This window comes from Lonchura striata, chromosome 30, assembly GCF_046129695.1.
Source record: "Lonchura striata isolate bLonStr1 chromosome 30, bLonStr1.mat, whole genome shotgun sequence".
NCBI classification, from domain to species: Eukaryota; Metazoa; Chordata; class Aves; order Passeriformes; family Estrildidae; genus Lonchura; species Lonchura striata.
The window spans coordinates 1,115,116-1,137,400 of NC_134632.1; the positions used below are offsets into that span (position 1 = coordinate 1,115,116).

At 53.5% G+C, this 22,285-nt stretch overlaps 2 protein-coding genes across 2 annotated transcripts in view; one reads left to right on the forward strand and one right to left on the reverse strand.

The window, feature by feature from the left end:
* The window catches only part of GNAI3 (G protein subunit alpha i3), a 28,787-nt gene extending 17,173 nt beyond the window's left edge, over nucleotides 1–11,614 (forward strand). The window contains exons 5-9 of the mRNA XM_021527650.3: nucleotides 6,120–6,248; nucleotides 8,775–8,904; nucleotides 9,331–9,484; nucleotides 10,339–10,532; nucleotides 10,607–11,614. Of these exons, the coding sequence (XP_021383325.1) occupies nucleotides 6,120–6,248; nucleotides 8,775–8,904; nucleotides 9,331–9,484; nucleotides 10,339–10,529 (604 nt within the window). The 3' untranslated portion in view covers nucleotides 10,530–10,532; nucleotides 10,607–11,614. The remainder of the gene's footprint in view (nucleotides 1–6,119; nucleotides 6,249–8,774; nucleotides 8,905–9,330; nucleotides 9,485–10,338; nucleotides 10,533–10,606) is intronic.
* A 740-nt stretch (nucleotides 11,615–12,354) lies between these two features.
* On the reverse strand, nucleotides 12,355–22,198 carry GNAT2 (G protein subunit alpha transducin 2). Its single transcript, XM_021527646.3, has 10 exons — nucleotides 22,104–22,198; nucleotides 19,619–19,843; nucleotides 18,729–18,771; nucleotides 18,386–18,527; nucleotides 18,065–18,222; nucleotides 17,405–17,533; nucleotides 17,056–17,185; nucleotides 15,483–15,636; nucleotides 14,877–15,077; nucleotides 12,355–13,083 (listed from the first exon to the last, which is right to left on the reverse strand). Exons 2-9 carry the CDS (start codon nucleotides 19,734–19,736, stop codon nucleotides 14,887–14,889), a joined length of 1,065 nt encoding a protein of 354 aa, XP_021383321.1. The 5' UTR covers nucleotides 19,737–19,843; nucleotides 22,104–22,198; the 3' UTR covers nucleotides 12,355–13,083; nucleotides 14,877–14,886.
* Nucleotides 22,199–22,285: the final 87 nt, after the last annotated feature.

Sequence of the window (22,285 nt, forward strand, 5' to 3'; positions counted from 1 at the left end):
ATCAAGGAAAAGGCTGACAGGAGTTTTCTTGGGTTTGTGCATACCTTTGCAGCAGAAAAGGAGAAAATTCAGGTTCCAAGGGAGGAAAGAAATTGATGAGGAGGGGGAAAGGAAGGAATGATTTAATGGAAAGATGGGAAGAAGAGGAAGAAAGCTTAAGGACTTGGGCAGAGAGCAAGAATGGAGCTGAAGGAGGAACCTTGGTGTGTGTCTGGATGGCTTTGGAAGAGGAGGAAGGTGAAGGCAGCAGGAGAAATGGAGCAGATTGGGAAAAGAGGGTGTTACCTTGCTTTTGTAGGTACCTGCTTGACCCAGCTGCCTTCCAGAGGTGGGATTTTGGAGGGTTCTTCCAGTTCCTGGGTATTTGCCACCCACCCGTGTGCAGGTCCAGGTCTGGCTGCTGCGAGGAGCTGGCACAGCCTGGGATGGGGATGTTACACCTGGGATAAGCCACCCAGGCATTTCCTGAGAAGTGCCCCAGGAAATTCAGCTTCCTGTCCCAAAACCACAGGAAGTTGCACCAAACCAAAGTTCTGATGCATCTGCAGCTCGGCAGCTCCGCAGTTGGGAAACACCAGCAGGGGGTTGATTTCGTCATGGCAAATTCACCGTTTTAAAGGGCTGGTTCTTTCACAGGACTTGCAGAATTCCCAGGATTTTCCTCTTCCTCCACACATGGCTCCTGACCTGCCTTATCTTTGGTGTTCCCCAATTAATTCCCTTGTCCATACTTAGAATCATGGAATATCCTAATCTGGAAGGGACCCACAAGGATCATCAAGTCCAACTCCTGGCCTTGCACAGGACATCCCAAAACCCCACCCTGCATTTGGGGGGATTTTTTTCCATGGATGAGAGCATTGTCCAAGTGCTCCTTGAGCTCTGCCAGTCTCGGGGTTGTGACCATTCCCTGGGAAGCTGTTCAAGTGCCCAACTACCAAGGATGTATGTGCTGCACCCCTTTTTGTGGTGGGATGGCGCAGGCTTTGTGTCACTTCTCTTGGGGATTTCATTTCCCTGTTCCTTTCATTACCTCCTACAAACAGCACTGAAACCTCAGTGTGAGCAGGTGTTAAATCTGTGCCCCATTTGCTGGTTTTCCAGCTGAAATCCAGCTTTGTGCAGGGATTCCAGACCAGTTCTGGCTCCACATCAAATTCTGAGGCTGAGATACATGGAATGAAGAGAGGAGCAGACAAGTAACTGCCTGTGAAAATCAGGTAGCATCAAGAGCAAAGCTGCTGTGGCAGAGAGCCGAGCATTTCCGCATGGAAATGTTCCAAAAACTCCCCTTCCTGCTGTTTCCTGCATCACTGGCACTTCTCCTTTGTGCAGGCAGAGATCCTGCCTGTCAGAGCACCGCCCTGGCAGGCTGGAGATGGTATGGGAGGAGAGGAGGTGGAGGATAACACTAATCCAAACAATCTCTCCTGGAATCAAGTGGTTTCCATGTTTTCTTATTTTTTTCTTTTAAAGAAAAAGGAGCTACTTGAGTAGCTCCTGGTCCAAGCTGTTGATGTGGAAATGCTCAGTGCTTTTCCCAGCACCATCTGCTAAAACCCCCTGCAGCTACCCTAGGTTTTGTGGAATGTTGCAAACATTTATTTTTTTTAACTTGCCTTTTTTGCAATTTCCTTTTTGTCTTTGCTTCTGATGTGAGCAAGGAATCTGTGGCTCCCAGCTCTTGCCTCCAGCTGGGGCTGTGAAGGAGCATTGGGACCCCTGTGCACACCTGGGGAAGGGATCTTAAATCCCATCTGATTCCGTGGGCAGGGACACCTCCCACACATTCCCAGGGTGCTCCAAGCCCTGTCCAGCCTGGCCTTGGACACTTCCAGGGGTGGGGCAGCCACAGCTGCTCTGGGCACCCTGTGCCAGGGCCTGCCCATCCTCACAGGGAACAATTCCTTCCCAATATCCCATCCATCCTTGCCCTCTGGCAGTGGGAAGCCATTCCCTCTTGTCCTGTCCCTCCATGCTCTTGTCCAAAGTCCCTCTCCAGCTCTCCTGGAGCCCATTTGGGCTCTGGAAGAGGCTCTGAGGTCTCCATCTCTGGAGCCTTCTCTTCTCCAGGCTGAGCATTCCCAGCTCTCTTAGCCTGGCTCCAGAGCAGAGGGGCTCCAGAATCATGGAATCCCAGAACTAAGGGACTTTAAAGCTCATCTTGTTCCACCCCCTGCCAGGCAGGGACACCTTCCACTAGCCCAGCTTGCTCCAAGCCTGGTCCATCCTAACTTTGGAAACTTCCAGGGATGGGGCAACCACAGCTTCTCTGGGCATTCCATTCCAGGGCTTCACCCCACTCACAGATAGGAATTCCTTCCCAATATCCACCCTAAACCCCTGTTTGGGGTGTAGCAGGGTGAATGTGAAGGATATTTCCATTTCACATGTCTCCAGATTTTTAGGATATGTCACCAAGCACATAATGCTTTAAAGTATTTTTGCTCCTAGTATTCATACTTTTCCCGGATTTCAGGCAGATCCCAGGCTGGGGAAGCTGTAGGTAATTATCTGCAGTCTCATGGGCAATTAGCACAGTTCTTGATCAACCCTCCTCTAGTCCTGCACGTCTCCTTGTGTTCCCAAATGCCAGTTCTGGCCTAAATTCTCTGACATGATGCTGGATAAAACCTAATTATTTCTAAGTGGGGTTTTTCCTTCTCCTCCTTTTCTCCCCTCCTTTTTTCCCCCACCCTCTTTTTTTTTCCTCCCCTCCTCTTCCACTGCTTTTTTCCCCTCCCCTCTTTTCCCCCCTTTCCTCTTTTTCCCATCCTCTTCTTCCTCCCTCCCCCCTAAAGGCCTTTCAGACCCATTTATGTCTTTGAAATCCTTCTCAGCACCAAAAGGAGTGAATTGGAAGGAAAATCCCCATTGCAGGGTTGCTGTGAGCAGGATGAGGAGGGGAGCTCTGTTATCCCATTCATTTCCCAGCATCCCTGCCCTGCTGTCCCTGCTTCCTGGAGCTGTCTGGGTGTGGATGAGACAGGACTGGCGTGGTTCCTGACCACGCTGGAATTCCCAGTGCAGTGTGATCAGAGAGCTGGGAATGCTCAGCCTGGAGAAGAGATCTGAGGTCTCCCTTAGATCTCCAAGTACCTAGAGCTGCAAGGGGGCTTTGGACAAGGGCCTGAGGGACAGGACACAGGGAATGGCTCCCACTGCAGAGGGCAGGGATGGATGGGAGATTGGGAAGGAATTGTTCCCTGTGAGGGTGGGCAGGCCCTGGCACAGTGTGCCCAGAGCAGCTGTGGCTGCTCCTTCCCTGGGACCACCCAAGGCCAGGCTGGATGGGGCTTGGAGCAGCCTGGGACAGAGGAAGGTGTCCCTGCCATGGCAGGGGTGGGATGAGATCAGTTTTAAGGTCCCTTCCTGTTGCATTAAGCCCTTTTCTGACCCAGAGATGGGGCAACTGAGAGGTGTTTTAAAAACTTCTATTTTCAGTCTCATTTGAAGGGTGAGACAATACAGGTGTTACAGTTCACACCATTACCATCAGAAACCAACTATTTCCTAATTACAATACACTATAACCATTTCTTAGCTTATCAGCTTTAGCCACACCATACTATGAATACCTTAAAACAAATCATTTAAAATTACCCATTGCAAGTCTTACTACAATGTATCTTTTATAGTTTTATTTCTCAAAAATAACTAATCTTATTTACAAAACCATCCTTTGAAACTTATTTCTAGTTCCATATCTCTCTCAACAATGTTTATCTTGTTCCATGGCATTTCTAAGTTAGCATTTCTTATCTCAAAATTTACTTAGAGTTACACATTATGTGATCCTTCTGTCAGGCTTTAAGAATTTTCTATAAATCCATTTCCCACATCTTCCCTCCCAAACCATCCTGGAATTCTGGGATTCAGTGATCTCTGCACATGCTGGCCTTGTGCCAGCCTGGCACAGGATGTCCCAGGAATGCTTGGAGAGTCAGCAGGACAAACGAGTGTCACTGTAGGTCTGATCAGCACTTTTTTTGCACTTAGGACCTCATTTTAAGCATGAAAAAAAGAAGGAAAACAAACCCAAGTTGCCTTTTAGGAAGCTTGTGGTGTTGAAGGATGAGGAGTAGCTGTCTCTGTAAACACAGGGATCCCAGGTGGGGAAGGAGGGGTGCAGCCTCAGGCTGAAGGAGGTGATGGGAAGGGATTGCAAGTGCATGGGATGAGGGGAGACACAGCAAGGTCGGTGTTTGCTCTCAGAGCTGTTTGTGGGGTGTCTCCGTGGCAGCTGGGGGCCAGGAGCCACTGGGAACAAAGAGATTCAGACTCTGCTTTTCCAGCTTTTTGGGCTATCCTTTTCAAGTTCCACTTCATCTGAAATACAAGTGGCACTAGCTGGGCTCTGCAGCCTGGATTTTTGGGAGGGCACAGCTGCTTCCTCTGCCCACACTTGGCAGGACTGCCAGGGTTTCCCAGAAATCCCCTTTGCTGGGTTTTCCAACTGCTTATATTTCCATGGGATTTGCCCTTTAGATCTCCCTGGAATTAGTCTGGCACAGTTTATTGTTTCAGGCAGCACCAATGAATCTGATATGCTTTATTCCCTGATTGAGTTTGTTTGCCAGCTCCATTCCCTCCTCCCTGCTTGCTCCCAAAGCTTTAATTAGGAATTGTACCACTTTCAGTGCTCAAACTTCCAACTGGCTGTTGGGAGCAGGTGCTTTACAGCTTCACCTTGGGCTTGTCAGTGCTGGGATAAGAGTGGGACTTTATCTTAAGGGACTTTTCAGCCCAAACAATTGCATGATTTATCATATCAGTGGTGTGACCTGTATCAAAGCCAGGCTTTGAGGAGCTGCTGGGTCAGTTCTTAGCATTCCCACTGGCTTCTGATACATTGTGTCTCAGCTAAACTTATCCTGATAGGAGAAAGAGGAGAAAAAAAAATAAAAAAAAATCTGGGCAAGTTACTGCCTCAGCAGAAATATTACTTGGTAGAAGCTGAGGAAGGTACATACCTTCCAAATCATGTTGTACTAAACTGAAACTAAAGCCAGGCCCAGCACTGGTCACACAGCAGGTCACAAACCTGCCATCCTTCTGGAGCTGAGAGAGGGATGAGAGGACTGGCTCTTTCTGGACTAAATCCTCTCTCAGATCCTGGCTCTGTGGGAAAAGCCCTGTGGCACTGGGCAAGTTGTGGCAGATCACTGGAATCTGGAGTTTGCAAACAGGGCAGGGCTCTGCAAGTCCTGGCCAGGGCAATGCTGGAGCTGTTAGAGGAGGGATGTGTTGCTGGGGTTCCTAGCACAGCCTCCAGGCACATGGGAAGAAGCAATTCCTGGATGACAATGGATCTGTGATAATAATGTGTGATTTGGGAGGGTTTGTTACACCCATCAGAGCCCTAGTGCCCCTGAACCCACGCAGTGACACAGGGCTGGGGTGATTAAAACCTGCTCCCAAGAAAGAACACAGCCTGTGCCATCCCAGCAGAGCTGTGGGATCCATCTTATCTTTGTCAGAGCAGGAGGGAGGACGAGCTCAGAGGTGTTGCTGGCTGGAGTGGGATTTCTGATCCTGCTGGGAATTATCTGTACCTCGTGCTGGTGTGCCTGAGAGCTGAACTCCAAAAGAAATGTGTTGGGGCTGGAATCAGTTGAGGTCTTGGTGGGAGAATTTCTGTAAGGATGTGGCTTCTTCCAGGCCTGTGTCCTTAGAGTCAGCTTGTTGGAGAAGGAGGTGACTGGATCTGCCTGGTTTGGGATGGTTTTTAAGGCTTCATCCCTCCCTCCTGGCTCCTTTGACGCATCCCTGCCCTTCAACAGGAAACCCTTGGATTTATTGCCTTGTGCTTTGAAGCGAGAGACCTTGACTGTGGATTGCCCTGGGAGATCCAGCCCTGGCAGGGCTCTGCATTCCCTCCCTACCCTCCCCTGCCAGCTCAGCTCCACCAGCATTACCTCCAAGGTCATCCAGGGAGGGGTTAAAATCCCCAGACCCCCAAAACATCCCTCAAGACAGCCCCAGGGGGTTGTTTGCTTCGAGGGCTGTGCTGTGTGAGGGAGATAAATAAATTCTGCGCTTTGTTCTGCAGTTTATAAAAGATTCATGGTGAGGCAGCCGACTAAAAAAAGCTTCTTGTGTTGTCTCTTCTGGTTTAGTTACCTAAATGACTTGGATAGAATATCCCAGCCGACCTACATTCCGACTCAGCAGGATGTGCTGCGGACCAGAGTGAAAACTACAGGAATTGTGGAGACTCACTTCACCTTCAAGGACCTGTACTTCAAGTGAGTGAAGGGCTCTGCCCATGCCCTGCTCTGGGGGCACATCCCACACTTGCTCCTGGTTTAACTGTCCTCCTTCCCTCCGTTATCCCTCTCCGCTGGCATCGCTCACTGGAGAGACCAGTTTGACTTTGATTTGCCTTCTGTTCTTTTCAGCTGCTTTTATGTTGGAATCGCAGACACAGGTACTGACTGCTCGTTTCCAGGATCCAATCCCAAAAATAATACTAAAAGGACACTGACTGGAGTTTGAGTTTGAGTTTAACCCTTTCCTCGGAGCAGAGGAACCGAGCTGTATCTGTAGCAAGGCTGTGGCTCCGGGATGCATGGTGTGCTCCATGTGTTCCTCTGGGAATTGCCAGCCTGTGCCTGGCACTGCAGGGGCTGGGACTTCCCTGTCCCCTCTGCTGATCCAGTCCCTGCCAGGCTGTGGATCCAGCCTGCTCCTGGCAGTGTCCCTTTACATGTCACTAACGAGCTTCCTCTAACCTCAGAGTGGCTCCCGCCGCCTCCGTAGGCTGAGGCTGCATCCCTCGTCCCTCACCTCAGATCCCTGAAGCTCCCCTTCCTGCTGCTTAGGACTTCCTTGCTTCAGATCCCACGTGTGCTCCTGACAAACAGCTGGAGGGTGTAGGACAGTGCAGTGCCTGTGGCTCAGCCCCCTTCCCTCTGTCTGTGCCAATGGTTTGGAGTCTTTCCTGCTCCCATTCCTAAAAATTGTGTGTTTGCTTATTTACAAACAGGCTGTGAAACACTTTGATGGAGTTGCAGCAAAAATCCAAGGGGTGCTTCTAAAATCCAAGGGTTTTACAGGATCCCAGATTGGTTTGGATTGGATGGGACCTTAAATCCCATTCAGTCCCACGCCCCTGCCATGGGCAGGGACACCTTCAACTATGCCATGTTGCTCCAAGCCCCGTCCAACCTGGACAATTCCAGGGATGGAGCAGGCACAGCTGCTCTGGGCACCCTGTGCAGGGTCTCAGCACCCTCACAGGGAAGGATTTTTTCCCATCCATCCCTGCCCTCTGCTTGTTCTGTCCCTCCAGGCCTTGTCCCAAATCTCTCTCCAGCTCTCATGGAGCCCCTTTAGGCACAGTAAGGACTCTCAGGTCTCTCTGGAGCCTTCTCCTTCCCAGTTCTCCTGCATCTGGAGCAGAGGGGCTCCAGTCATTGGAGCATCTCTGTGGTCTCCTCTGGAGAAGGAAACTTTTGCAGTTTTTGGGAGAACAGCATTTTGGCCTCCAACTGTGCAATTTAACAACATTTTAAACAAAAAGGCCAAAATACTCAGCATCATTGATTTATTTATGCAGCTTCTGGTCCATCCAGGGAATAACTTGTCTTCCTGTGGTGATGGATCAGGATTAGCATATCCAGTGTGTTCTTTAATCATCTCCACCCTCCTTCCTGATCCTGCCCAGAGCCATTGATCATGTGCAGGGCCCCAGACACACGAGGTGCTGTCCCAGAGGGATTTGCTCCACAAAGGGAAGCATTAATCCATCAGAAACCCTGGTGCTGCCAGCTCTGCTGTGATATTCCATCTCAGACATGAATAATGGGATGGGGAAGCTGCAGTGACTGGAATTGGGATGAGCTGAGTTGTCAGGGATGCTCTTCCTTCATGAATCTCTCTGTGCTAATGGCAAATGATTCAAGCCATGGAAAGATCCTGGGTTCTCACAGATTTCCCTCTTTCCTTCTAGACCAGAGGGTTAAATACAAGATGGGAGTTAGTTTGGGATCATTAAATCCCCCTTGGACAGCTCCTTGTCTGCTCTGGGAACAAATCAATATCTATGACTTAATAACTCAGATATGAATTTGATTTAATTAAATCCCAATCCTGGGCTTTCATCAAAATACTTGGATGAGCAGGGGGGCTGGAACTACCTGTGCCACAAATTCCTATTTAATTGGAAATGAATTCAATTTATACAGAAATTCCATAAGCAACTGCTCAGCCTTTAACCTCTGGTACCTCAGATTATTTTTAATAAATGAAATTATTTATTAACCCCCTTAATCTCCTCCTGGGTCCCAGCAGGAGCTTGCAGGTAGTGTGTTCCCAATAACCCATTTCCCTGGAAGTGCTGTGAGAAAGTGTTTGGAGTCCAGTCAAGCAAATGAGTTGTTGCTAAGGAGGTAGGAAAGCGAACAAAATCAGCAGAGCTCTGGATGGTGACTTCCAGTTCTTCCTGCTGAAAACCAAACTCATGGAATGGTTTGGCTTGGAAGGGATATTAAATCTCACCCAGGGACACCTGGAACCAGACAGGCAGGGACACTTTCCACTAGCCCAGGTTGCTGCAAGCTCTGTCCATCCTAGCTTGAAAGAAAATAGAGAATACTGATTTAAAATCCCCTCTCCCAAGAAGGGAATTTTAAAACCCCCTCTCCTGGGGAAAGCTCCCAAAGCCCTGCGTGTTCCCAACCCCTGCTCAGCCTCCCCATCCCTGGGAGCACCACGGGGGCCGGGCAGGAGGGTGTGCCCAGCTCCTGAGCCACCTCTCCTGCCTCTGCCAGGATGTTTGACGTGGGAGGGCAGCGCTCGGAGCGGAAGAAGTGGATCCACTGCTTCGAGGGGGTGACAGCCATCATTTTCTGCGTGGCCCTGAGCGACTACGACCTGGTGTTGGCTGAGGACGAGGAGATGGTGAGTGTTGTGGGATTTATGGCTGCATGGAAGGGAGCTGGGAGCATCCTAGCTGCATGCTGCACCAGGCTGGAATGTTCCTGGCATATTCCTCCTATTAAATTGTCTGAGAGCTGCAAGGACGAGTACTCTTTGGATAAGCCAGTGGAATCTTGCCCCCACAAAGTGATAAATACAACCCCATCCATGAGGTTTTCACCTTCCTGGTTGCTGGGAGGTTCCTGGAGTTGTTGTCATGCCTTGTTCTCTACATGTGAGTCCAGGAAGGAACAGGAGGAGATGACCTGTCCCCTGTTCTCCTCCTGGGGCAATGGCAGTGAGGATACGGTGGTGACACCTCAATTTTGAGTCTGGCCTGTCCAGCAGAGCTTCTGTCCCCCATCCCACCCTTCCCTAACATCTCCCCTGTTGGATTTCCTTTTCCAGAACCGGATGCATGAGAGTATGAAACTCTTTGACAGCATCTGTAACAACAAATGGTTCACAGACACCTCCATCATTCTCTTCCTGAACAAGAAAGACCTGTTTGAGGAGAAGATTAAGAAGAGCCCACTAACAATCTGCTACCCAGAGTACACAGGTAGGCTGGGATCACTGGCACCATGGGATCATCTGTGTCACTGGGCCAGCAGTGAGTGAGTCAGAGCATTGCACAACCCAGAGTCAGTTAGAAACTTTTCCCCCAATTCCTTCCCTGTGCCTCCTGGACACTTCTGGCCTGTTCAGTTGGCTGGTAGCTTGTTTTCTTGGAACAGCTGTGGTTGGGAACAACCTTTGTCCTTCCCTGGAATAAAGTGTTGCACTCCAACAAATCAAGGTAACTTCCCCATTTCCACAGCTAACTGGGACAATAATTCCATTTAAATTCAATTTTAGAGGCTGTGGAACTTAACCACATCTTGCTCTGGCTCCTGTCCACCCTGGAATGTTGGTGTTCAGCGTGGATTGTTCCAGAACCCATCCCTGCTGTGGTTCCACACAGGTGGAAGGTTTTACCTGGGCACTGCTTGAGGCATTTACATGTTTAAAAAATCCTGTAAATCTCTTCAAACCTGTTGATTTCTGTGATTCCCAGAGAAGCTGTGGATTCCCTGTCCCTGGAAATGCTTGAGGCTAGGCTGGACAGGGCTGGGAGCAACCTGGTGTAGTGCAAGATGTCCCTATTCATGGCAGGGGGTGGAACGAGATGGGATTGAAGGTCCCATGACTCCCATGATTTGTTACTCTTTGAGGAGCCTGGCTGTCCCAGCACATAGCAATCCCTGCATCCCATGTCCAGGGTCACTGCCAGAGAATAGACTTCAGGTCTCCCAGAAGGAGTTAATGGTGGATTTGGATTTGTAGATGGATAAGGCAGATGGTTGCAAGCAGCTTAATATGGACTTAAAACTCCCGTGAGCCGGTGGGCAAAGCCAGGGATCTTCTCCTTTCCAGGCTCCAACACGTACGAGGAGGCCGCTGCCTACATCCAGTGCCAGTTTGAGGATCTGAACCGGAGGAAGGACACCAAGGAGATCTACACCCACTTCACCTGCGCCACCGACACCAAGAACGTCCAGTTCGTCTTCGACGCCGTCACCGACGTCATCATCAAAAACAACCTCAAGGAATGTGGGCTCTACTGAGAGGTAAATCCAGCTCCAGCTGTCCCGCTGGGAACAGCTCTCTCTGCTCCCTTCTACATTCCTGGTTTCCTTCCCAGTGTTTCTGCCTGGTGAGCCCCAGCCTCTTGCTGCCTCGTGGGGACAGCGACGAGCGTGACCCAGGAGCAGAGAACATGTGGAATCCTGGAATTCTTTAGCACAATCTTCTGTCTTAGGGACCTTTTATTGCTGTGGGATGTGGAATTAGGGCACAGTGAAGCCACGTAGTGGGAGTAGATCCTCCTGGCATCGTTGGACGGCGTGATCTCCGGGATGTGCGGTGGATTCCAGCTGGATTCCAGACCTTGGATATGTAGCTTTCTCTCTTCCTTTGGTTAACAAGCCACCACTAGTCTGTTTTTAAGGTTATTTTTTTTTTCCATCGAGAAAACTATAACTTTACTAAACTTTATTTCTTTATTTGCAAACCTTGTTTTAAAAATAATAATAATTAAAAAAGCAACAAAAAAAAAATCACTTAACTATGCACATGTGAGCAGATCCTGCAGAAAATATTCCTCTTAGCAGGAATTCCTTGTTTTTAACACTTGCTATGGCCAGGATTTAATATTTCTGCAGCTACTAAGGGATCCTTAGAGCTTCGGCTTTTTTTCCATGTGTGATTTGTTACCATCCTGCTCCCCCCAAGCTTTGGGAAAGGCTCCTGCAGCAGAAGGAGGGTTTAGGTTCTTTTGGAGGTTTGAGCCCAGTTTTATGCCAGTATGGGAAGGGATTTGTGCTCAGCATAATCCTAGCTTGGTGGGGAGAGGAGCTGAGCCCTCACTGGGGGAAAAACTGCTGCTTCCCAGCTCCCAAACCACTGAATCCTGTGCATTTTTTGAGATGAAAACAGTGCTGCCTTTCCCGTGGCCCTCCCTGCCCAGCCCTGTCCTGAGCATGCCTTTACTTTGTCTGTGTGGTGCCAAATCCCTGTTTCCCTCTAGTGCCATCCCTAACCAGTCCTACATTCCTTTGCTGATCCATGATTGCATCCAGCCTTCTCCCAGTTTGTCATGTGTACAGTTGGATCTGTTAGACTTGTTGGCAGTATTAAAATGGTGAGTAAAGATTGTAGCCTTTTCTCCACTTTATTCTTCCTTTTCCCAGGAGTGTTCCCAGCTTTTGTGCTTTGCTGAAGAAGGAAAGGAAGAGCTTTGATGGGAATTGGGTGGAATTATCTGGACAGGGAAGTTCTTTGTGCTTTATCACCCACCACTGGTGCTGGTGTGCTGCTCCCAAAGTCTTGAGTCGTGCTGGCACAGCTGGAACATGCCAGGAATCCCATTGCCCATGGGATTTTTGGCTGATGGATAATTACTGCTTATTTGTAGCCCAAATCTCACTGGCTGCTGTGACCCCCCTGGGAATTCTGCTCCGGGCACTTCTGTGGGATGGAGGTGGGACTGTTCTCAGAATACTTGCTTAGAAATCCAGGATAAATTCCTCAGGGAGGCTGGTTCGTGCTGGCAGGGGAAGCCCTGAGGGAGATTCCCTGTTCTGGAATATTTTCCAGGCTGTCTGGAGATGTGTCTGCTTGACAATTCCTTTCCAGCCATGGGATAACTCATCCTTTAAACTCATCCAGGAGCTTCATCTTACCCAGGGTGCTGGCCAGGAAGTTTTTTGGCATGGTGACCCCCATCCCACCCCCCAGGAGCCCAGCAGTGGCCATGGGGTGATCCAGGTGAGATCCAGAGATCCATACACCCCCAGAATGGGTGCAAAGCGTGTAAAATATCCCTTGATCCAAGCTCTGGGACACAGGAATGGAACAAAGTGGAAGTGGGAGAAAGGAAGAACATCCACGTCATGCGTATTCCTTTATTGTGTTTTCCTACAGTTAAATGAAGCTGGATGGGAGATCTCTGCAGGAAACAGGGAGAGGATGGATATAGGGCTCATCTATGGATTATTTACAAACAGACAGAGCAAATGCAGCTCTAAGTAGCAGAATGAAAATCTTTCAAATAACCATTTCCTCTTTATCCAGCCCAGGAATGGGCTGGAGTTGGGATTCCCTTCCCCAGCCCCTCCTGCCTGAGAAATTCCCTCCATGTAGGGCCCAAAAGAACCCCACAAACCCCTGATTTGTCCTGCCCAAGGGCTGAGGTTGGTTCCCAGGAAAGACTGAGGTTGGTTCCCGGGAGTGACTCAGAGGTAACACAGCCTCCACCTTCCCCAGAAATTCCATCCTGGATTAATCCAGCTTCGATCCAAGGGCAGGAATGGGCTGCAGAGGCAAGGGGGCCATGTCTGTCTAACTCCCAGATTCCCTCGATATTCCTATTCCTGCTGTGCTCTCTGGTGTCAAACCTCCTGTAAAATGCTGAGAACAGGGGTTCTTCCTTGGAAAAAAAGAGGAAATGGCCATGAAAGTGAGCAGGAAGTTGAGCTTCAGCCCCTTCCAGGTTTGGGTTTGGAAGGAGGCAGATTTGGGCAGGTCATAGAAAAAGTGGGAGCGAGTGACGTGTGGTGAGGGTTGGTTCTTCCTTTGGCTCTGCTCAGCAGAACGGTGAGATGGGAATGTTTTCTTCTTCTGGGAGGGAGGGAGGGAGAGAGAACAGGGAGTTAAACACACCCAAAGAATGGCTTAGAGAAACAATTTTATGGAAATAAGGGAGAAACTCAGGTAGGGTTTAGGGATGTGTCACATTATCCCTTTGCCTTCCTCCATGGTGATGAGGATGGAGCAACCCCTCCCTCCACCCCCTCCAAGTGTCACCTTCTGATGCCTCCTGCCTGCAGGGAACTTGCTTGAGGGTTTTTTTTATTGTTTTGGTTTCTTTTTGTAGCTTTTTCCTGCTTTTTTGTTAATATTCAAGGATAAGGGAAGTACCAGAGGTTCCCTGAAAAGCAAAGTGCCAGAGTGAGTGGCTGGGAGTGGCTGGGAGTGCTTGGAAAGGAGGGAGAGAGGATGGAGCTCCTGTTGCTGCTCAGAATTGCTGCAAGATTCAGGATGATAAACCCTAATTGGGGTGATAAACCCTAATTAAAGTGTTAGGATGAGCTAAAAGGCTGGGAGCAGCAGAGTGTGCCTTGGGGTATTCCCATCCACTGAGGCTGGGCAGGTGGAATTGCAACAGGAGAGAAATAAAATTATTCCCTTTAGCTCAGGTGGAGGATTTGGGAATCTGTATTCATCACTCCATGTGCAAGGGTGGGAATTGTCTGTCTGAGCCCACCCTGCTGTGGGATGAGACTGAATCCCATGGGAGCTCAGCACAGGGATGTGGCCATGTCCCTGGGCTAATGGGACCCCAGACTTCCCCCTCCCCACTGCTCCCAGTCCATCCTCCCCTCCCCCACTCCTAGGATTTCCAGGACTTGATGGCACAACCAGGGGGACCTACAACCCATGGCCCCACAAAGCAGGATGGAGCCAGCTCTGATCATCCTTATCCCCCTCCCAGCCCTTTTTTGGGGGATGGAGCCAGTTCTGTTAATCCTCATCCTCATCCCCAGCTCTTTTTTTTGGGATGGTGCCAATTCTGGTCACCCTTATCTCCAGCCCCTTCCCCAGTCTATTTTTTTTTTTTTTTGAGGGGTTGGGAGTGGGAGATGGAGTTGGCTCTGCTTTTCATCCCCTTCTCCTTTCCCAGCCCTTTTTTTGGGGATTGCAGTGGTTGTGATCATCCTTGTCCCCTACCCCAGCCCTTTCTTTTGGGGATGGAGCTGGTTCTGATCATGCCCCTACTTTTCCTTCTTCCCCAGCCCTTTTTTGAGGATGGAGCCAAGTCTGCTCTTTCTCATCCCTGTTCTCCTTTCCCAGCCCTTTACGGGAGGGATCCAGGTTTAATCATTTTCATATCCCTCCCCTTCCCCAGCCCTTTTTTTGTGATGGAGCCAACTCTGCTCTTATTTCTCCCCTTCCAAGCTTTTTCTGGAACGGAACCAACTCTGATCAGCCTTACCCCTTCCCCAGCCCTTTTTCTGAGATGGATCTGCTCTTCCTCACCTCCCTCTCTTTCCCCAGTCTTTTCTGGGATGGAGCCAGCTCTGATCATTCTCATCCCAGACCCCTTCCCCAGCCCATTTTTCAGAGAGATCCTGTTCTGATCATTTGTATCCTCCTCCCGTTCCCCAGCCCTTTCTGGGAATGGAGCCAATACTGATCATCCTCTTCTTCATCCCCCCTTCCCTTTTCCAGCCCTTTTTGGGATGGAGTTGGCTCTGCTCATTCCCCTCCCCTTCCCCAGCTCTTTTTCTAGGATGGAGCCAGCTCTGCTCTTCCTCATCCCCTTCCCCAGCCCTTTCTGGGATGGATCCAGCTCTGACCACCCTCCTGCCCTCTCCTATCTCCATTTTCTGGCTCCAGCCTCTCTCCCATACCTGCTGGTGCTCAGAAGAGGCCGCAGTCCTTGAGGTTCTCTTTGATGATCACGTCTGTGACGGCGTCGAAGACAAACTTGACGTTCTGTGTGTCTGTGGCACAGGTCATGTGGCTGTAGATCTCCTTCACGTCCTTCCTCATGTTGAGATCCAGGAACTGGGTCTTGATGTAATTCCCTGCGTCCTCAAATGTGTTTGGACCTGTGGAGGGAGGGAATGCTTCCAAGCTGCTCCCATGGGGGCGGTGTCAGAGGAAAAGGGTGGAGTGCTGACCATGCATAGCACAGAATTCCTTTTTATCCCATTTCTGTTCTTCCAAATGCCCTCCTGAGGCCACATCCATCCCCTCCTCAGCTCCAGCCTCCCAGGATTTGACTCACCACCTCACAGAGCAAGATGGAGCTGCTTCTGCTCGTCCTCATCTCCCTTCCCCAGCCTTTTTTTGGGATAGAGCCAGTTCTCATCATCATCTCCTTCCCCAGCCCTATCTCAACATATCCCAAAATCGAGTTGCTGTGTCTTTGCTGGGACCCCACAGCTCCCCAGCCCCTGGTTTGGGGGGGGTCTCAAGGAGGAGGGTTAAGGCTGGGAAGGGTCCAGACTCACCATCATACTCTGGGAAGCAGATGCTGAGATGGACTTTCTTGATCTTTTCCTCAAAAAGGTCTTTCTTGTTGAGGAAGAGGATGATGGAGGTGGCAGCAAAGAACTTGTGGTTGCATATACTGTTGAATAGGTGCAGGGATTCATGCATCCGGTTCTGCAGGGAAGTGGATCATCATGGATTGACACCCCCTTTGGGCCACTGCAGCCCACCCTCAAGCCCCCATTCCCAAGAAAAGAGCTTTTCCCTGTTTGCCACAGCAGCAGCTGGTCCTGCTGCTTGCCCACCCAAAATCACAGATAAATCCACGTGATGCTCAGGGTAGGGACTGGCTCCAGTCCCTCCTGGGATTGTCAGAAATGAAAAAATTGTCGTGATTCTACTGAGCAAATTATCCATGGCAACCTTGCAGCCTGTGAGGAAGGTGCTCAGTGAGCACCATTCCAGTCATCGGGGATGCTCCTGTTGGACTGTGCCTTCTGGCCTTTTCCCACAGCTTCAGGAAGGAGCTGAGAAAAGGAAAACTTGAGTTTCAGAGCAGACGTTGAGTTCTTAGTTTGCTGCTGGGTCATCTTAAGGAGATAAGGATCCATCTAGGCAGAGCTAAGTTCAGTGAGGAGGTATTCTTGATATAAGGGGGATCCTCCATCTTTGTGGGCAGCAGGTGGGTTCTCCAGGAATGGTTTTTCCTCATCCAGCTTCCCTTCATCACAGCAGCTTTTCTGTATGCAGAGCACTGACTGCCCAAATCCTGCCCTGTCCTGCACTGGGTGAGCATTCCAGCCTCTCCCAAGGGCTCCCATGGGAAGGATGCTCTCCTGCACATGGCTGAGAAAAGGCTGCGAGCTCCTGCCTGGACATGGCAGGGCCCAGGGATGGCAGATCTGACCCTGATCCAGCTTCAGAAGGTGTTTGGATCCCAAGGACTAGCCATGGGACCTGGAGGAGGATCCCAAGGAATAGCCATGGGACCTGGAGGAGATGCCAGGAAGAAACCACTCCTGCTCGTCTTGTCTTCACCCTTTATCTCTTATCTCTTCAAAGAAAAACCCATTATGGAGCTTCTGTGTTCCTTCTCTCTGGATCTGTGCCCTCCGAGCTGCTTTCCCAGGGCTCTGCTGGTGCATCCTTCACTGGACATGCTTTGGATCACGTCCTTGTGCCCCCAAACTGGGAGGGTGGGAGCTGCCCCTCCTTATCCCCTGCACACCTGGGAGGGCACAGTGAAGCACGAGGTGTCTCAGGACAAGATTTTCCAGGTTCCTGGCTCTTCCTGCAGTTCCCTTTAGCTTTGCTCCAGCTGATTGGCTGTGTGGCCATTCTCTGGTGGCTCTCAGGATCTGCTCAGGAGCACCTGGGGGTTTCCTCGTAGGCAGAGCCATGGATTCATGACCCACAGGAAGTGCAAACACCTTTACCGGGTGCAATTGGGTGGGAACCAGCTCCATCCCACATCTCCCACACCTTTCCTGGATCACCCAGAGCATCTGACAGTGCAGGGTGCTGTTCCTCCCTCCTCAGAGCTCCCCATTCCTCTCCCCCTTAGCCCCCAGTGCCTCCAGGACCCCGACCCACCACTTCGTCGTCCTCCACCAGCACCATGTCGTAGGCGCTCAGGGCCCCGCAGAAGATGATGCAGGTCACCCCCTCGAAGCAGTGGATCCACTTCTTCCGCTCCGAGCGCTGCCCTCCCACGTCGAACATCCTGGGGAGGGGACAAGGATGAGGGACACACACACACCTGGTCCTGACACCCCCCCGTGATGGTTCCAGTGCCACATCCTCAGGGGGGCAGGAATCACTGTCTGTGGAAGGGCATTGGTGCTCCCTTGAGTGTCACGGTCATCCCAAAATCCCTCCCCACCATCAGGGCTGGGGGAATCCTGGAGGAGTGAGCATGGAGGTGGGGGAGGCTCCCACCCACCTGAAATTCAGGTCTTTGACAGAGAACTTGGTCTCGATGATCCCTGTGGTCTTCACTCGGGATCGCAACACGTCCTGCTCGTTGGGGAGGTAGTTGGGAGCTGTGATCCTGTCCAGCTGGTTCAGGTAGCTGGGGGGACAGGAAGGGATGTGACCTCTGCCAAGGGGCTGCCCACGTCTCCCCCTTCCCTCGGATTCTTGGGGATGGTTGTGGGGCTGAGCTCTGCCAAACACTGTGACTCCAGAGCAGTGACATCCCTGGGGGAGCTGAGGGACATCAAGGGGCGTGGGGCTGCAGGTCAGCAGCACTTTTGGGATGGGGATGGCACTGGTGGGATGGAGAACAGTACTGGTGGGATTGGGGAATGGTACTGGTGGGATGGAGGATGACACTGGTGGGATGGAGAACAGTACTGGTGGGATTGGGGAATGGTACTGGTGGGATGGAGGATGACACTGGTGGGATGGAGAACAGTACTGGTGGGATTGGGGAATGGTACTGGTGGGATGGAGGATGACACCGGTGGGATAAAGAATGGCAGGCTCAGGGTATTCCCAGGAGCAGGGAGGAGATGGATTTTGCCAGGCTGGGCTGGAGCTGGCCACGAGCTGTCCGGGGGTCCCAGGCTGGTCCCTGTTTGCCCGCCATGTCCCCACTCACTACGCGGCTGAGTCGTTGAGCTGATACTCGGCAGCACGGTCAAAACACGCCTGAACCCCCCCGTCCTTCCACAGCTTCTTGATGCAGGAGACCAGCTCGGGGGGCATCGTGCCCTCCTCGATGGAGTCAGCCAGGTTGAAGAGCAGCCGGCCTTCATCCTGTGAGAGGAACTTTGTCACCAACCCCCCGTGGCCCCTGTCCCCCCAAAGTGCTCTCAGGACTGGGGGGACAGCATGGGGCTGCTGTGGGCCCTGGCTCGGGGGGCTGCCCTGGCCCCACGCCATGGGGTTTGGGGGGGACAGGGACACCACCCGGACTGACCGCGCACGAGGACTCGGCGTAGTCGATGCCCAGCGTAGACATGGCGCGGATGATGGCCAAGATGGACTGGAGGATGTTCCCGTAGATAATGGACTTGAACTCCATGCACTCCTCCTCTGTGTAACCGTCCTGGTGGATGATCCTGGCAGGCACAGTGGCCTCAGTCCAGTGGCCAAGCCAGGACATCCCCTCTGGGGTGGGAATCGCCACCCCACACTGGGAATCACAGGTGCCACTACCAGTGACATGGAGGGGTGACTGGGAGTCCCGCCACCCCATGTCAAAGAGCTGGTGGCTCATCTTTGTGGCCTCCCCCTCCCCATCCTGCTCAGGCCATACTCACTTCATCTGCTTCACGATGGTGCTCTTCCCTGACTCTCCAGCCCCTGGAAAAGGGTGGGAGGGACGCCTTAGTGCCCATCAGGGCCTGTTGCCACAGTGATGGGCACCCCATGGGGACCAGAGCCACTGTCCCCCACCCATCTCCTGCCTAGACACCCAGCCTGGTCTCTCCCCACCACCGCTGCCATCCCCACACTCCTGTCACCCCTTGCACCCTGTGTGGGACCACAGCTCGCAGACCCCCAGTGTGGTGGGACCCTCCTGGGTGCAGGTCCCCCGGGTCCCACACCTCCTGCCCACCGTGGGCAGTGCCCGGCGGTGCCTTTGGGGCCGTAAGCGGCTTAGGGCAGCACAGGAAGCTGCTTAGAATTAGGGTGTTAATCGCCTTGACTCCAGCCCCCCCACCTGGATAAGGCCCCACTGCTGGCCCCTGCCCCATGGAGTCACACCCCTGCCCCACAGGGTCACCCCTAGCCCCATGGGGTGCAGAGGGACCCCCAAGGAACCATCTCCTGCCTAGCACCCACCAGCAGGTTTCGGGGTGCTGGTGGCTGAAGCTCCCCAGGTTCTCACTGACCCCCCTGAGATGTGGCGCATCCTCGGTGGGACCCGGCGTCTCGGTCCCTTCCCCCATCCCCACATTGTCCCCTTCGCTGCCACCCCCAAGAGTGGATGCCACATCCAACCCTTCCCGGGGTAACCCTGGGGACGTCCTGGTGGTGGGACAACCTCTCCAGGCTGGTGGTGGCTTGTCCAAGGGGTACCAGAGGCAGGGCAGGAGGAGCCCAGGGGCTCACGGGTTCCCTGTCCCCCTCCCCATGCCCACATCCCCTCAGCCTCAATGGATGGAAACACAGGGACCTCTCCAGGGGACATCCCCTCCAGCCTTACCAAGCAGCAGCAACTTGACCGTCTTGGCCTCCTTATCCGCATCCTCCTGGAGCTTCTTCTCCAGCTCCTTGGACCTCTTGGCCATCTCCTTGTCCTCGGCACTGGCCCCGCTCCCCATGGCTTCGTCCTCCTCCTCCTCCAATAACTCCACAAGCTCCTCTAGGTCCCCAGGCTTTTCCAGCTCTTCAAGGAGATAAAACGCACACCTCGGGGCCGAGGTGGGCACTGGGGGGTGAAAGAGAAATTCCAAAAAAGGTGAGCTAGGTACCCCACGCCCTGATGTTGGGGTGCCCCAAGCCGGCAGCACTCTTCGGTGGGTCCTCGCAGCTGGCTGCCCCCCGCTCTCTCCCTTAATTCCCCATGGATAACCTGATTTTTTTTGACCGTGGGATTTGGGGACTTTTTATCTTGCCATGTGACCCAGGAAATCCAATTAGCCCAAGATGGCAAAGATTAGGGCTCAGGGAGAAAAAAAAGATGGAGCATCTCAGGGAGGTGGGCAGGGGGCTTTACATAAGGGGGCGGCATCAGCGTGACACCCCCTGCCCGTGGGGACTGGTCCCCTGAGGTGACTTGGGAAGTGGGGATCATTTTGGGGGTCCCTCCTGTCTGTGGGCCGTGACCTCACTTTTGGGGGGCATTGAGGATGGGATCAGCCCCTGTTGTGTGCAGTGTCCCCCACCCCTGGGTGCTCCACAGCGGTGGCAGGGGACTGGGTGGGGACAGGGGGGTGGCAGGGGGTGATGGCAGGGGACAGTGGCACTGGGGGATTCCTCCTGCAGGGAAAAGGGAGCTAATTACCCTTGGGGTGGGTAAGGAGGCCCCTAATCCTGCCCCGCCGAGTGCCGCCCTCCCGCTGCCTAAGCTCTTTAATGGGATCGTGGCTCAGCCTTCCTCCTCCTCCTCCTCCTCCCGGGCTCAGCACCCCCCTCCCAGCCCATCCCCCAGCCCAGCAGGTCCCCCCAAATCCTGGTGGGTGCCTCCCCCTTCCTCCTACGAGGCTGGCTTTAGGTGGGCACCGTAGGGGGAGACCCCGCCCCGGCGTGGGCTTTGGGACCCCCAGAAGTCCTGCAGGTCCGCGATGTTTGGGTTTAAGGTGTCCCAAATCCCCGCTCTTCACAGGGCCACCGGGGGCTCCGTGTCCCCGCAGCGGTGTCCCCACGTCCCACCGGGCGCACATTCCCTGCCAGCGCCGTTGCTTGGGGACACTCTGTTCCCGCTGGCCCCGCGGACACAAAGCCCTTTCTGAGCCTCTAATGAACTCGGCGCTAATGAGGGGGGTCCAATTAAAATACCAGACGCCACCCCCCCCTCCCCGCGGTGTGCGGACAGCGCTGGGCAGGGGACAGGCTGGGGGTCCCCACTGTCCCCGCGGCTGTTGTGCCCTCCCAGCCTGGCACAGCCTGGCCCTGGTGGGTGGTGTCACCTCGCTGTCTCTTCACCCCTCGACAAGGGGTGGGGGGCACAGAGGGGGGTGGGTGACATTCCCTCCGCTCTAACAGCGGCTAAAAATACCCCCCTGCGCCGGTGGCAGCTTAGGGGACACTCGGGGCGCTCGGAGGGGACACAGCCCGACAGCCACCCAGAGGCACCCGGCACCGGGAGCCCCGGCCCAGGTAGGGACACGCGGGGACCGAGGCGGTGGCAGAGGTGACAGCCCCGCAGCCGGGTCTGCCCCTGGGTGGCCCTCAGTTTGGCTGGGGGGTGAGTTGGGGGGCTGGGGGGCAGGGGCTCCTTGGGGACATTCCCATGGGGACTCAGGGCAGCCCCCAGCAGGGTGTGAGCCGGGGAGTGCTGCAGGAGCGCGAGTCCTTCTTTTGGGGTGCGGTACCATACCTGGGGGGGAAATACCCCATTTTTGGGGGGTATTGGATGATTTCGGAGGTACCCGGTGCCTTTGGGGGTACAATGTTTAACGGGGGGTGACGGTCTGTGTTGGGGGTGCAGCCTCAGCCCTGGGGAGGGGGATGCCCATCCCGGGGGTGACCGTGCCCCTTGGGGGACACAGAGATTCCCACTGGGATAGAGCCAGTCTCTGGATGGGGAAGAACGACACCCTGTCATTTTGGGGAGCAGTGCCTGTTCGGGGGTGGGCAGGGGGATTGGTTACCCTATTTTGGAAGCATCGCTGCCACTTTGGGGGGTCCAACCCCATCTCTCGCGGGGGTGCGATGCCCGCTTTGGGGGGACGTTGGGCTGTCCCCGGGAGGGGCTTGGGGCCGTCCCGGGGGTCCCACCGAGGTACAGAGCTGCCTGCGGCGGCTGTCCCGGCTCTCCGGGCCGGGGGTTACCCGGGGGGGTCCCGGCTGACCCCACACGGGTACAGAGCGCTGCTCCGGGGGTGTCACGTTTGTCCGGGGGGCTTCAGGGCTGTCCGAGAGGGGGGCCACGGCTGGCCCGGGGCTGTCACGGCCCCGCTCCCCCGTAGTTCACAGCCCCATCCCGGGTCTTGCCCCCCCCCTCCACCCTCCAGCGCCGCAGCCACCTCCTTCCTCCTCCTCCTCCTCCTCGCCACATCCTCCGCCCGCCCCATCCTCTTCCTCGTCCCGGTTTCCGGCCGGGCCCCGCCGGGGACTTTGGTCCATTCCCGGGTTCCTGCATCAATCATCAACCAGGGGAGGGAGCGGCCGCTGCGGCCCCGCCGCCGTAAGAGTCCCCCGGGCGCCC